The sequence below is a fragment of the Belonocnema kinseyi genome, chromosome 1, assembly GCF_010883055.1.
Source record: "Belonocnema kinseyi isolate 2016_QV_RU_SX_M_011 chromosome 1, B_treatae_v1, whole genome shotgun sequence".
Taxonomy (NCBI): Eukaryota; Metazoa; Arthropoda; class Insecta; order Hymenoptera; family Cynipidae; genus Belonocnema; species Belonocnema kinseyi.
In genome coordinates this window covers 61,397,758-61,412,960 of record NC_046657.1, presented here as the reverse complement: position 1 = coordinate 61,412,960, position 15,203 = coordinate 61,397,758, and the positions used below count along the sequence as shown (strand labels likewise).

General features: G+C 31.4%; 1 protein-coding gene across 1 annotated transcript in view; it reads right to left on the bottom strand.

Annotated features, from left to right (window-relative positions):
- Window positions 1-8,804: 8,804 nt before the first annotated feature.
- The window catches only part of LOC117177938, a 28,544-nt gene continuing 22,145 nt past the window's right edge, over window positions 8,805-15,203 (bottom strand). Inside the window, exons 5-6 of the mRNA XM_033369066.1 lie at window positions 14,002-14,124; window positions 8,805-9,082 (exon numbers count right to left, since the gene is read on the bottom strand). Of these exons, the coding sequence (XP_033224957.1) occupies window positions 8,805-9,082; window positions 14,002-14,124 (401 nt within the window). The remainder of the gene's footprint in view (window positions 9,083-14,001; window positions 14,125-15,203) is intronic.

Genomic DNA, 15,203 nt, shown 5'->3' with positions numbered 1-15,203 from the left:
GTGGAATTATACTTATTGACTACTTGGAAAAGGTAAAACAATCACTGGTGAATATTATGCATCATTATTAGAGCAGCTGAAAGAAGAAATTAAAAAAAAACGTCCACATTTGACGAGAAAAAAAATTCTCTTTCATCACGACAACGCCCGAGTTCACACATGCTTCGTTTCTGTGGCTAAAATTGAAGAACTAAAATTCGAATTGGTCGAACACCCACCGTATTCACCAGATTTAGCCCCCAGTGACTTTTTCTTATTTCCAAACTTGAAAAAATGGCTCGTTGGACAGAGATTTCCAGATAACGAAGACGTCATTGCCTCTGTAAGTGCTTATTTTGAGGAACTTCCGAAAATGCACTTTTCTGAAGGATTAAAAAAACTTGAAAAGCGACTGACCAAGTGTATAGAGCTCCAAGGAGATTATTTTGAAAAATAAAAAAAAATTTACCCAAAAAAAATTGTTTTTATACTTCATTCTAAGGGCTTATTGAACTACCCTCGTGCATACTAAGAATATCCGCATTAAATTTTCTATAATTAATGACATGTTTAAATGAAATTTTCTATGATAATTGAATACATTGACTGAAAAACCTAATTTTGTTAATTTTATTTTTAACAAACATAAATTTATACTTAATTATTTGAAATAGCAAAATTATATGCATGCTACAGTACGGGGGAAGCATTGCATTACTAATGAATAACATAAAAATATAAAACAAGATATTGACTACACTTTAAAAAAAAATCTATTGAATTTTACATCTCTGGTGGATGAAAATAAAAGGACCCTCGTGTATCGGAGTAACTTTACGAATCTGTTGTGATAAAAATATAATGCGGCCGATAATTTTACATTAGAAAATGTAAAATTCATTATGTGAAAGAATAAAATAAAATAAAATTTATCAGGGCGACAGGTTTCGAACACTCGAAAGTTCAAACTCCGTACAATTTCATGGAGATTGAAGAAACACAAGCCGGGAACGTTACTACTTACCTAAAACACATAAGATACTATGAGTATTTTTTTATGTTTAAATGATCCGTAAAAAATATAAAATATACGTTTTGAATAACCGCATTTTTTCCGTTCCAATAGCAGAAAATGTAAAAGGAAAAATAGGAACATCTCGGACTCGGTCTATTTTTGTGTGAAAGCTGTAAAAAAATTTGAACATAGCTGTCAATTTCCTCACATTAAGAATAAAAATGTTCCAAAATTGAAGGATGAAGGCATCGATAAACAACGAACACGAGAGACGCTTTCGTATTCACATATTATTTGATTAATTATTCTAATTTTGAAATTAATTATAAATAAAAAATTTTACAGTTTCCGCTAGGGTAAAATTAAAGATCTTCGGTAAAATTGAAAATCTCGATGTAATTTTCAATCATAGGAAAATGAATTTACCGACGCATGGTATTTTTACATGCTGCTACTGAATTTCCCCTTCTGAATGTAAAGTTCGTACGAGGGAATGTGTAATTTTATTTTTATGAAGCGTGTAATATTACACTGCTGTTCGAGGGTCCTTTTATTTACATCGCTAGAGGATGTAATTTCACATACTTTTGTAAAATCACACAGTAAACTGTGTGATATTTACAATGATACAATATTTAATTTTCAAATTTTTAAATTTAGCGCCTGACCGGAAATCAGTAGTTTTGTGATTCGATTCCCAATGGAGTGAAGATGGAGTAGGATCTCTTTTTCAAGAAATAATTTTAATTTTACAATATTTAATTTTCCAAAACTTTGTAATTTTAAACAAGTCTTTTTTTACAGTGTATTTCAGATAGCAAGTAAGAATATACAATTTAAAATTATTTTAAAAATTCCTGCCTAACAAAGGAATTTGTTTTTCATAAAGGAAAAATTAATTCTTTGAATTCGGATAGATTTTCATTTTTTTCCTAAAGTTGAAAAATCTGTTGCATGCAACTCATTTAGTTTAAATTAGAATGACACATGATCATTTTATCCTGTCAAAACTATTTTTTTACTCATAACTTTCATGATTTTCGTCATTTTTTTTATTTTAAAACTGCTATCATCGAACAACGAAAATTTTGTGTAAACAAAATACAACTATGTCTTACAACTCTAATTATAATTAAATAAGGTTCACATAACAAAATTTTTAACTTTTTAGAAATCAGTTTTTATCTAGTCGAATTCAAAAAAGTAATATTTCCTTATTGAATGAAGAATTCCTGTATTTATCAGGAATATTTATTGTTATTTCTAAGTTCGGATAATTTTCTGTTACCTTGAACACTACAGAAAAATAATTTCAGGGTGGCCGTTTTGATCGTGGAAAAAATTCCCAGTTATTTTCCGATTCACAAAAATGTTTCACGGGTAAAAAAAATCGAAATAGTTTAATTTTGGCTAGATTAATGCATACAAATAATAAGCGAAAAAAATTATAGACGCAGTAAATTTATAACCTTTTAATAATTTTAGGAATGAAATTACTTTTGAGTCTTGCATAATTTTTTCCAAAAAGTAAAAACACTTTTTTCAAATCTATTTAAAAATTTTAACTTCTTGCCACCAAAAACTTACTGACGCAATAAACTTATAATTTAAAAAAAAACTTTATAAGTGATTTGATTTGTTCGTCAGCCTAAAGTTAGTAGTCAATCAAAGTTGCAAATTCCTATCTACATTTGCATAAATAAAATTGATTATGTGCACCAATGTTTTGAATTTTATAAATATTCTGACATTTCAGAATCATTGTTGGCGGCGAAGAGAACCAACTTCATAACATGTCAACTTGTCGATTATTATATTTAATAAGAAACTTATGCAGTGCAAAGTAAATTAATTTAGACTGATATATTAATTTTCATTTTATGTGTGTGACTTCTATTGTATCCAGTCTACAGTTCTTATGTTGAAAAAATTGATGTCATTCTATCAAATTCGTTTCAAATTAATAATTATTTGAAGGAAAATATTCAAGCATTGTTCTAAGAGAAATTATTTCTTTGCTGTAAAAACTTGACGCACATGAGTATAATGGAACGAATTAACTCAATAGTTTTTTACTTAGAGTAAATATATTATTGATTCAAATAGTTGTCCTGATTATATTATTTTCTTGATTCAAGAAAATCGATCCCTTGTAAAAAGAAAATACTTGCTTCTTTCTAGTAAAATCAGCCAAGTAAAGTAGCCTACTTGATTTAATGCAATTTTTTTTCAGAGTAGACGGATTTTGAAAAATCAACCGATTCTGACAAAATTTGGCATATGGGGGGTTTTGCGGTTACTAATAACGAATTTATAGTCAGATCAACATAATTCAAGATAGCTGATTCAATATTTGGCAACTTGATCTGTGGATAATAAACTTTTGCTCGAAGAGTGCATGTCAGTACTTATTTTATAGTTTATTTGCACATTATGATGTGAAACATTATGATGATTTTTGTGTTTTAGCAGAGTGGCATTGCAACGGAACCGCTTGTTGCAAATTTTTCTGCGTCGGTTTAGGTGCCGCATTCAAGTATCTTTATGAATGTAGTTGAAAAAAGAAGTTTACGAGTATAAAAATATTATTCTATACTACAAAGCAGAACAAAAAAACTTTGAGGTTCCTCTCCAGGCGTTCACCAATGCTCCAGCAGTAACAAAAATTAGCATTTCACACGCATTTATCGTTGGCTCAAATTCCACATTAAATGTAAAAATATATTCAGCTGCAAACAGTCCACATGCTATCATAGAGTATTAAGATTTAATCAAAGAAAACAAAAACGTTTAATAAAAGTATAAAAGTAAAAATTAAAATAAATATAAAAATTAGGAAAAAATCAAATTAAAAAAAAAGTAATTCTGGGATTTCCAATTTATAGAATCAGGAAAACTATTTGAATCAAGAATATATTTGCTCCAAGCAAAAAACTATTGATTTAATTTCTTCCTTTATACTTACCCGTGCAGAAATTGCCAAATGTTTGTCTCATTTCTGATTTGGGCCAGATCGGGCCCACAATTTTGTGGTTGTTAAATTTGGCCCCCTCTAGACCCCGGCTTAACAGCCAAGCTTGCGAGTAGATGGCGCTCTATTAATTTCGGGGACTAAAGTGGGTTGACTCCAAATCGGCCAAGTTTCAATGTAAAGTGTCAAGCGTCAGAAATATTTCAATTATTATTTGTAAAAGTAACAAAATAAGTGGGAAAAAGTGCCAAAAGTGAGCATAAGACGAGTGCGCAGGTATAGTATACGTCAAAATATTCCTGAATTACGTGTTGAAGACTATGATAAGTAAATTTATTAAGAATGTTACGATGAAACCTAACCTCGAAATGAGGTTATTTATTTATAAGAAAAGTAGGAAAAGTAATATTTCATTTGTTAAATGTGAAAACGAATTAGATCAAAAATGACGTCATAAACATATTTATTTTCACGTATTTTTAGGTGATTTGATACAATCAAAACTTCAATTTATAAATTAAAACTAAAAATATATTGCAAAATACTTAAATGGTCTATCATACACAAATGCTGACTGTTATATTGCGTCGTTTGACTTTTTCCGTTTGCTCGAAATTAAAGTGTCTGACATACTCCAATTTTTTCATATCGCGATCTGTTAGCTACCCTGATATTTATAATCTCAAATTTCAGCTAAGGAAGTAATATATTTGATTTTAATGTTATTTTATTTAAGAATCCCTTTTAATTAAGAATAAGAAAAATAAATTAATATGGGCCCGATCGGGGCCAGGCATGGTTATCGTTGGGCTCAGCGCTTGGGCCCCGATAGGGCATCGCGTTTAATTTCAAGTCTGGCCTCATCTAGATAGCCTGGTTTGGGCCAAATTCTGCCCGATCTGGCCCCGATCAGATCCAAATTGGAATTTCTGCACGGGTATTTGCGTTAAGTTTATAACAGCAAAAATGTTTCTCGATCAATTAAGTTCATATACTTATTTTGACTTCTATTTTAATTGAAAGAATCTTCATGTTCTAGAGAAGAGAAAATAAATATATCTTATTAAATATAATAATCGACAAGTTGTCATGGTATGAAGTTGGTTCTTTTCGACGCTTGTGAATTTTGTTCGCGGCATGGAGTTGGTTCGTAGTGAAATCTCTTTTTCATTATTTTACTTTCAAGTACAATTGTTTAGAAATTCAATAATATTTATAAAATTCTAAACATTGGTGCAGAGAATTAATTTTAATTATCAAGTGTAGATAGGTATTTGCAACTTTGATAAAGTTCTTACTTTAGGTTGATATACAAATCATATCTATGGTTTCGATTATTATTGATTATTATTTGTATTTTTTTCCACTAAAAAATAAACTATTTCGAATTTTTTAACCGTGAAACACTTTTCTGAATCGAAAAACTACTGGGAGTTTTTGTCCTCCATTAAAACTGCCACCCTAAAATTATTTTTTTGTAGTGTTCAAGGTAACAAAAAATCTTTTGAATTTAAAAAATATGATAAGTATTCCATTCGAGAATATTAGTTTGAAAATAAAAAAAATGGTAAAATTCATGAAAATTATAAGTAAACAAAACTATTTTTGAAAATATAAAACGATCATGCGTTATTCTAAATTCCATTATAAGGCAGGAATTTTTCTCATAATAATTAGTTTAATATTCTTACTTGCTAGCTTAAATAGTTAATTTATTTTTTTATATTTTTATATTATTAATTGGGAATACAATGCTTATCGCGTAATGTAGCGCGCGTTTCATTTTGCTATTACAAATAATTAAGTGTAGATTTACGTTTATTTAAAAAAAATCTTAAAAATTAATTTTTTCAGTTGATGAATTCAAGGAAAATTGAAAATTTTATTTTTATATAACACAAATTATACAAAATTTAATGCGGATATTATTAGAATGTATATATATATATAAAAAATTAAAAAATTAATTTTTCAGTCAAAGAATTCATTAATCATAGAAAATGTCTTGGACTAAATATGGTTAACATTTTGGAAATCACCCTTATACTTACATAATTTTCATTTATTATGTAAATAAAAAAAATAAATATATGGGAAAATAAAACAAGTTTATAATGTTTTAAAATGTTCAAAAATACAATTGTTACATTTTCTTGATAATTAAGAAAAATCAAATGCGTTCTTATAGACAAATATTTGAGGAAAAAGAATTAAATAACATTTTTAAAAAGTTTATGAAGAATGCATTTCATTTTATAAAAGAGCAATTAAAAACTAGACAATGAAAAACTTTTCAGATAAAATAATTGAGCATGCCAGGAAGAAGAAAACAAATATTTCTCAACTGACCACCGTGTGTCTCATTCACTTTTAACCTGCAAGTTCTTGCACTACACGTTTCTTTACAGAATTCTTTTTTTTTCTCTGATTTTGAAGTATGTTATAGTCAAAAAAGAATAAAGTATCAAGCACTTTTTCAAATAGGTAATATTTAAACTAGCAATCAATTTTTTCTACACATTTGAAATTCTTGCTGGAATTGCTATTTTAAATTAAAAACTGAGTTAAAATGTATTACGAAAGAATTTAATAAATCAAAATTTGTGCGTTTTACAGTGGTTCTTAAAAATAAGAAAATATTTATTTGTTACTAAGGTTATTAAAGCATTTTTCAACTCAAAATTGCTTTATTTTTTATAAGCTTTAGATAGATTTAATCAAATTAAATTTTTAAAGAAAAAAGTATTAAGCCCTTTGTAAGATAAGTGAAGTTCAATTATTTTAAAAATATTTTAAATTATTGTTTTAAGAAAGCTATTCCATATTTAAATCTTGGGTCCCGCTATTGGATTATTCAAATGAAAAATCACTAAAATTAGTTGTTTTTTTGCGAAGAAATATATGCTCTTTCGTATAATTCCATTTTAGGGGCCATTTTCAGGTTAAAATTTGAATTATCAACATTTAAATTTACATTTTATTGTTATTTGAAAAACATTTTATTTATATTGATCAGCATACAAATTTGATATCTAATTTAGTAATTAAAATCCTGGTTCAATTTGACATTGAGTTTCAAATTTCAGAAAAAAATAATGGACATAGCTTTGACTAGATTTCCTAGTAGCCGGACAACTTCAATTTTCTTTTTCACATATTTCAAATTATTGTTTGAGTGGCGTTATTTTGCATTTAAAATTGTGTAAAAGAGTATTCAATAAAAGAGTTGGATAAATTGAAAACTGCGTATTTTATAGATATGTTTGCACAGCAGAAAATCGTTTTAGTGCATGAAGGGTGTTAAAGCATTTTTGAACTTGAATTTTTTCTATTGCTTATTAATTTCAAATATTTTATAACATTTTCAAATATGGTAAGAAAAAAAGTATAAAACCTTTTTTGAAATAAGTAAAATTCAATTCTAAAATTGTTCTAAATAAGAAATTGTATATTAATGTCTTTCGAAAATGTTCAAGTCCCATTAGAAAGATGTTTTCTTCAAAGAAACATTTACGTCAAAAACTGTTAGTTTGAAGATGGTTGAGACTCACCATGCAGCTTGGTACGACGCTACCTTAAAATTCTCAGCCGAGATTTTGTCATTGAAATCCAAGTGCTTCGTTAGAGAAGTGGTTAGAGCGCGCGGTTAGGACAGACTAGTTTAAGTATTCTAGCTAGGGTTCGAATTCTCGATGAGTGCAATTTTTCAAAGCGTTTATGCGAACGATTGCACATATGTGTAAGTAACAATGTGTGCGAATTACATATTGTAATAATTAAAAAATAAAGATTATATAACAATAATTTCAAAAACCATTTTTTTTTGTTGAGAAATAGTGATCAGTAGAGGCACTATTCTATTCCTTTAAAACTACATATTTTTAGATTAAGAAAATATATTCTTGAAGAGTGTCAGAAATGATTTTTTGAAAGTAAACTATGTTCTGCACTTGAATACATTTCTATATGAAGTAACACAAAATTTTTAGAATAATAAAAGGTGATATTCTAAGAATACATTTTTTCAGATTAAGAAAATATACGCTTGTTCCAAGCATTGCTTTTTCAATTTTTACAAGCATTTTAATCTGTACTCTTAATGTTTTTGGAGTTTCTGGCCGCGATATTGGGCCACGATCTGGAAATTTGTTAAGCGTCATGTTGTATTCGAAAAAGTACATGAATGCAGAACTCGCCAAGTTGTCCGATTTAATTTTTTTACCAGGGTTTTTGAAACGGCTTTTTATGATTTTTGCAATGAGAATAAATGTTTCATCGTGAACAAATTATTTGACTTTGATTTTTCAATTTTGAATCTTTTTTTGAGTTTTTTCTCCAAGTTCGACCCTTTTTTTTTCTCAAAAATCATTTAAAAAGAAAGTTTGATTTTTTCCCTAAAAAATCCACTGGATAGAAAATGGGATGGGAGGAATTAGTGGCTGTAAAGTTGGTCTCAAGCGCACGGGTACCGCGCATCGATTAGCTGAATCGCGGCCTTGACAGTCTCGACGTAGTGGTCATTGCAGAAAAGAAAGAAATGATAATGGGCTCTCACAATTTGGTGTGCTTTTTGGTGTTAATCCCCTCGCCTCTCAAAATTTGGGGCGCTATTTAGTGTCAGTTCCCTTGCTTATCACAATTCAGGGTGCTTTTTGTTGTGAGTTCCCTTGCCTCTCATAATAATTTTATAGACAATTGATTCCATTATTCCATTTCACGGGCACTTCTCTTTGTTCCTTTCTTCACTAGTTTCAACTTGGGAAAAATATCATATTGTAATGATGATAAATACCTTCTCAGAATGACGGTTGATTTTAATGCAAGTATAAAAGAATAGTACTATTGGCTGCCAGGGATAGTGTTTGCAGAAGCGAATCGAAGTTTGAGTTCTGCAGCTGTGGTAACGTGATTTTCTTTGGAACTAAAAAAGAATGCAGTTTTAGGAAAGTTATTTTTTGCCCATTGACAGTGAGCAACAGCAGTCAATATTTGATCTCTAGATGATGCCTGGAAACTTTCAAGCGCAGAAAATCTTTTCAAATTACCACTGTTACCATCGCATGGTCCTTTTCCATGTGCAGTTGCGTAAAAGTGCCACTTCGCTGGAATTCCGAAGTCTGTTTCAAGGTTTAGCAGGTTAACGTAATTATGTTTGTTTTTAAAATATTGTGCTGCTCCATCGGTGAAGTAAGATTTTTCTACTTTTGAAATTCGTTTTTAAGTAGTTTGTTATTATTTTTTGGAATTCATAAAAACCAATCGGTTCATGATACAGATTATCTGATAGAATAGCCACACTTCGATTCTTCAGCCTTCTTTGTAGCAAATGACAGTAGTAAAGATGATCACCTGATTGTTGTTCCGATGAAAAGCTTGTGCTGCATTTTTAACTACAAATGCATAGCTATTAGCAAAGTCCCACAGAAAAAGAAATTCTCCTTCTGTAAGGCTATTCTTAAGCGGTTTCAGAAATGACGATTGTTCCTTGGCTATAAAGTAATAATTTTTCAGTTTAAACAGGCGCTTACAAACGTCTTCAGCAAAATCTTCTTCATCTGTTATCTCTGTACATAAGGTCCTTCTATCAGTTTGTTGCCAACATTGATATTCTATTCTCTCAGTGCACTGATCTGCAAAAACTGATTTTAAAAAGTCTTTCAGAGCATCTGAACCACGACACTCTTGTGCATTCATCAAGTTACAATGGCGTAAGCAGTCTCACGAGTTAGTTCTTGTATGTTCACGTCATTTAGCATTAAGTTTAAATTTTCGTGGTGAACACACACGGAAATATTATGAGTTCTATTGGCTGCAGCAAGTACACATTCAAGGTCTGAACTGTGACAATTTTGAAGAGCTCATTTTAATTCCAGGATACTTGCATTTAAAATTTGCATATGATTCGGATAGATTGTAAAGAATCAATATCTTCTGGACCTCTTCGCGGGACCCATCATCTTTTTTAATGGAAACAAAATCCTTCATGTCAGGCATCATACGACTATTCTCGTCATCAGTGTAGAATTCTCCGACCAAAGATGAAGTTTCAGAGACCAACTGTCTACCTCTTTTAGGATTCGGTGGATTCAAAATTCCACTTTTTGCAACCAATTTTTTTACTTTTGTAGCCTGGCGTTCAGAGGCTCTAAATTCTTTTACCAACGTCCTTCGAAACCAAGCCTTTGGTGCCAGCGTTAAAAGTAACAATTTTTCTGAATTGCTAGAAGAATTTTTGAATTTCTCTTTAATTCGATCGAGCACCTCTGTTGCTGATTGATGCTGCTTATTGCCACACTCTTCTTCCCTTTTTGGAAAGTTCTTTGTTAAAAAAATAGAAAAAAATTTGATAATTCTTAAGTTTTTCGGATAAAGATGGCATTGTTATTTTTAATAGATGCTTTTTTAATGTTGAACTTTAGATCAACTTCAGCATTTAAAGGAGACATTAGGGAAAGAGCAACTATTTCCTTTCTGCATGATCCACACACTTTTGTATAGACTGAAATGTTGAGTTATTTTTTTGTGGAGATTCGGAGATATTTTTCTTAGATCGAGTGTGCGCTTGTTGTGATTATTCTTTTGGAAAGAATCACAATAACGGTCACCCATGCTCTTTTTGCCTTCCATTTTGTCAAAGTAATGTTCTTCTGCTAGGAAACCGAACTGTTTCGGTGTGTCAGTGTGAGATAACAATCCACGATAAATCGCCCACGTACTAGATACCTGTAAAAGTATCATTTAAACAAACCCGATTTACACAATAGTAAGGCACGAATTTTTTTAATGAACCATAATGCATGATATGACGATTAACTTGAATTCTACGAAAAAGATTAACGCGCCTTCGGGTTTAATGATGCGTTATATATTTTCGCCCTCTATTTTCTTTAAGGTTATAATATAACAATGTTTCATCCAAAGGGTAGAGAAATCAAGTGTTAAATTTTTGTCAAGAATATATAATGTTACCTACTCTATTAAGAATGCACATTAAAAAGAGCACTGCGGTTCAGCTAATTTGTGCGTGGTATACGTGCGCTTGAGAGCCACTTTACAGACACTAATTCCTTTTATTTTTAACAAAAGCAAGAGGGAAGAAACGCCGAAAATTTCGGCCATTTTATCGTGGCAATCCATTATACTAGAGCGGCCGCCTTTACAGAATCGAAAGAAGTCCACTAGCACTGCAATTTTGTGGAGTTTTAACAAGATCAGAGACAACAAAATTTCAGGCGAGTACACTTGGCGAATTTTGAATTACTGAATCATCCTCCTTTTTCAAATATTACAAATTTTGTTTCTTTGTTTCTTTGAGAAAATACAGCTAATTCAATACGAATAAAGCGCAGAGAAAAAATAAGTAATTCTAATCTATTATGTATTTTAATTTGAATAGCACTAAATAAAGCACATTCTTCACTAAAGAAGTATTTTTTGTTTATTATTATTATTATTTTTAAAAATACGGAATACCATAGAAAAACTGGACAGGCGCTGACAAATTTTTCTCAATTAGAGCAATGATCTGCAAAATAATAAATCGCCATTTATGGCCTCTGGCCAGTTAACCCGCCGAAGTCCACATGCAAAAAAACAAGCATCTCTCTTTGAACATAAATCGCTATGAAATATCTAACAGCTATAAAGTTTTATGGCTCAAACAGTCTCATGATATCCCGTAAATGATTCAAATTTATATCAATCCCAATTATTTAGTTGCCGGCAGTGTATCCACTACGCAATTTTTATTCTAAATCCTAAATATTTTTGATTCAGGTTTTATAACGATTGCTGTTTCCCGAGGAATGTCGTAGCACCCCTAAAGCCACTGCTGGTCGCCAAAGCATGCGTAATAGTGATGATGGTGTACCGCGAGATGGCCAGGCAGATCTAATAAATTAAACATCTGGTCAGAAAGAACATCTGCGCCAATTCGGAAGCAGTGTCTCTATTACGAATTCGCGAAGTTTGAAACAAAAATGAAAAAAAGGTTTGATTTAAATATGAAATTTTCTGCAAAGTATCCCAATATGCAGAAAGTTGCACTAAGAGATCTTGCCGCTAAGGTGAAAATTCAAGCGGAGACTAAAGACTAAAGAATACCCAAATACCCAGAGCTGATTACAAACATAAATGAGCAGAATATGGCAGATCAAAAACGCTCAATATCTGTCAACAGTTTGCTTTCGGCTGTTGAAGTGGTTGCTATCAAAATATTAATAACGATGATGTGGATAGCGAATTCTAAGAACAACTACAGCACCTTGAAATGAATTTTGTCTATGATTTACTAAAGTTCAGATATGTGGAAAGGACATTAAGGCATTCTCTGCACAAAATGAAAATCAATAATGTTCTGCGTGCACTGATAGAACACCTTTAACTGGACGGTATCAACTACATATTTGAAGATCACACAAACTGCGTTAGTGGTTCAAACTCTTGTACACCGTGAAGATGTGGAAAGTGTAGGAACGCTGGGCCGTAGAATTAGGCTAAGTAAGGTGCAAATTGGGTCGACTAACTTAATATAAAAAAGGAATTAGAATCAGAGAGCAGGGACTTGATGTTCTTACTGCCGGACTATGTCGGTGCAAGAAAGACAGTGCACGAAGGAAACAAGATCAAAACTTTCAGACAAATGAAAAAAGGTTCTATCATGAAAATAGTGTAAAGCAAAATAACAAAAAAGATACCGAAGTCCCTCAATTAGAAGACATAACTAACTACTGGTCGCGTATTTCGAAAAAAATAAACATATGTAATTCAGACAGTGCGTGATTCAAACTTGATATCCAGATATGTTGCACAATTTCTGGTACAAGTAGCTAACGAGTCCGGATGCTTGATAACGTATTTACCTCACGCTACGCTCTCGATCTTTCTACATAGATTTTTTTAAACTAAAAGTGAAAGTATCAACGACAGTAAGGTGGTGATTGTGAGCCGATGCCTCGCTGACCCTTTTCTGGAATTATTTTCACGTAAAATTCATGTGCAGTAATAATGTAGCGTATTAAGAGTCAGTGTGTAAGATTTTTCCGCGATTTTCGGTATTCTGTTCCGTTGCTAGGTTAGGATTCTTCATGTTCGTCACTTTTTGCCATCGTTTGCGGACAACATTAACTTATAGTTTCCCGTTTTTTTTTAAAAGTTTTTTCCGAGCTAGATTAATATAGATGTATAATTAGGACTAATTGTAGGGTCTAGCTGGCGCCCAGTTTTAAACAAATTCTATACGTATACGTATATGTGCCATCATATGCTGTGGCTGTGTCGTCCTGGTTCTCTTCTAGTGCCTCTTCTGTCGATACTAATCCCTCACACTTAAGATTTGCTACTATTATATGTTTATATTTACATTTTTCCGGCTTCCCCGCTTTACTGTTATTTCAAACTGTTCGGTACTCTTCCGTTGTTTTCGAAATACATAACCTTCCTACTGCTTAATTTTCTGGCGTGGTTTCATTAATATTAACGCTCAACTCAGTCTAATTGTAATTCGTGGTAACTTGACCAAATAAACAAACAACTACTTAGCCTAGAGTCGCAGTAGTTGAAATCGGCTTGAGAGTGGTAAGTTTGACACGTGCGCATGACTTTTACCGTACCTGGTTCTGGCTTCGGCCAAACCGTGAACGCCTACGAGAATAGCTGGAGAGCTGAAAAATTCTAAGAAGCCGTAAAAAAGCATGTACGTCCAGAAGAAATGTCAATAAATGTTACCGGTTAATTACTTCAAGTTTTCATAAATTTCCGCAAATACTCAAAAAATTCCGACCCATTTCTATAAATTATCATAAAGTTAAAAAATTCCAATAAATTTATACAATTTCTATGAATTCTAAAAATTTACGGAAAGTTTTTTTAAATAGGTTTTTCGATTTTACTTTGAAAACGGAAAACTTGTTTCAAAGTTTTCCAGGGGCCAACGGTGTTCATCGTGAACAGTTTATTGGCATTTTAGGAATAAACTTAAAATTTTTTTTTAAATCCCTGGACACAATGGTAAGTTAAAAAAATGAAAAGTACTGACCTGAATCGCTAGAACTTGAATGACTAAGACTCGAAGGTGTACCTATAGGAATTGCCACATAGTTGTTGTCATGAAGACCTAGCCTACTCAATTGTCCATGGATCTGTTGTTGATTATTTCCACCTGTAAGATGTAACATTGTAACTTTTTTGAATTTTTTTTTACGAAACCCAAAAATTTGGAATCAACCGCCACGAAACCTAACTTATACGAAGTTTCAAATGACCTTGCGCAAATGTCACCCTTTTAATCAAATTCAATGCTAGCGACTTCAAAAACCCTTCTTGTGCAAATGTTTATAAATATTTTGCTAGAAATAAACTTTTTGGGTTGTTATTGGTACAACTCGATAGATGCAGTATGATCTCAAAGATTATTTCAAAGTTATTTTTAAATGTACGAGGAAAAACGCCTACCAGAATAGCTAGAGAACCGAAAAACCTCCAGAAGCCATTGAATGGCATGTACACAAACTTATAAACCAATTGAGATGGCAAATGTAACAACAGAAAAAGCGCTCGAAATTGCATAGAAGTAATGTTCAGCCGCGAAAATCTATGGGTAAAAAAAGTGGCCAAAACGTAAAGAGAAATTTCATTCATATTCATATTCATTCACATTCATATTCAGCTTGATGCCGACCAGCGGTACGGTCTTAGAAAAAATGTTAGTTGAACTAACTTATCGCGAGAAAGTTGTTCACTAGACTTTGAAAAAAATTCCTGAAAATTTGAAAGAGATCGGTCAAAAATAATAAAAATTGCAGTGAGTTGAAGTCAACAGCCGCTGCCGCGAAACATGGTTTTTGTTCGGAATCAATTTGCTATTAAAAGAAACTTATTAGTTTTTTCAGCAAAGTGCGTTATATTAAGTCATCGCTTATTTATTGAAAATGCAACATACAGATTTCAAGCACTTTTATCAACAAACAGCTGAATAATCGCGATTTGAGTTTTACAAAACATCAATTTTTGAACGGAGAATTTTCTAAGTTTTTATTGTTTATTTCAAGTAATAATTTTCCAATTAAAAAGTTTCATGAAAAAAATTTATTGGTAAAATTTCTATAATTTTTATATGTTTCCACCAATTGTGGGTCTGGATGCAATAAGAGCACATAAAATTTTTTCGTGCGAAAACGAAGTCCCCTGGAGGCTTTAGAAAAAATTTTCGAATTTTAATTTTCAAAAGATATATATGGA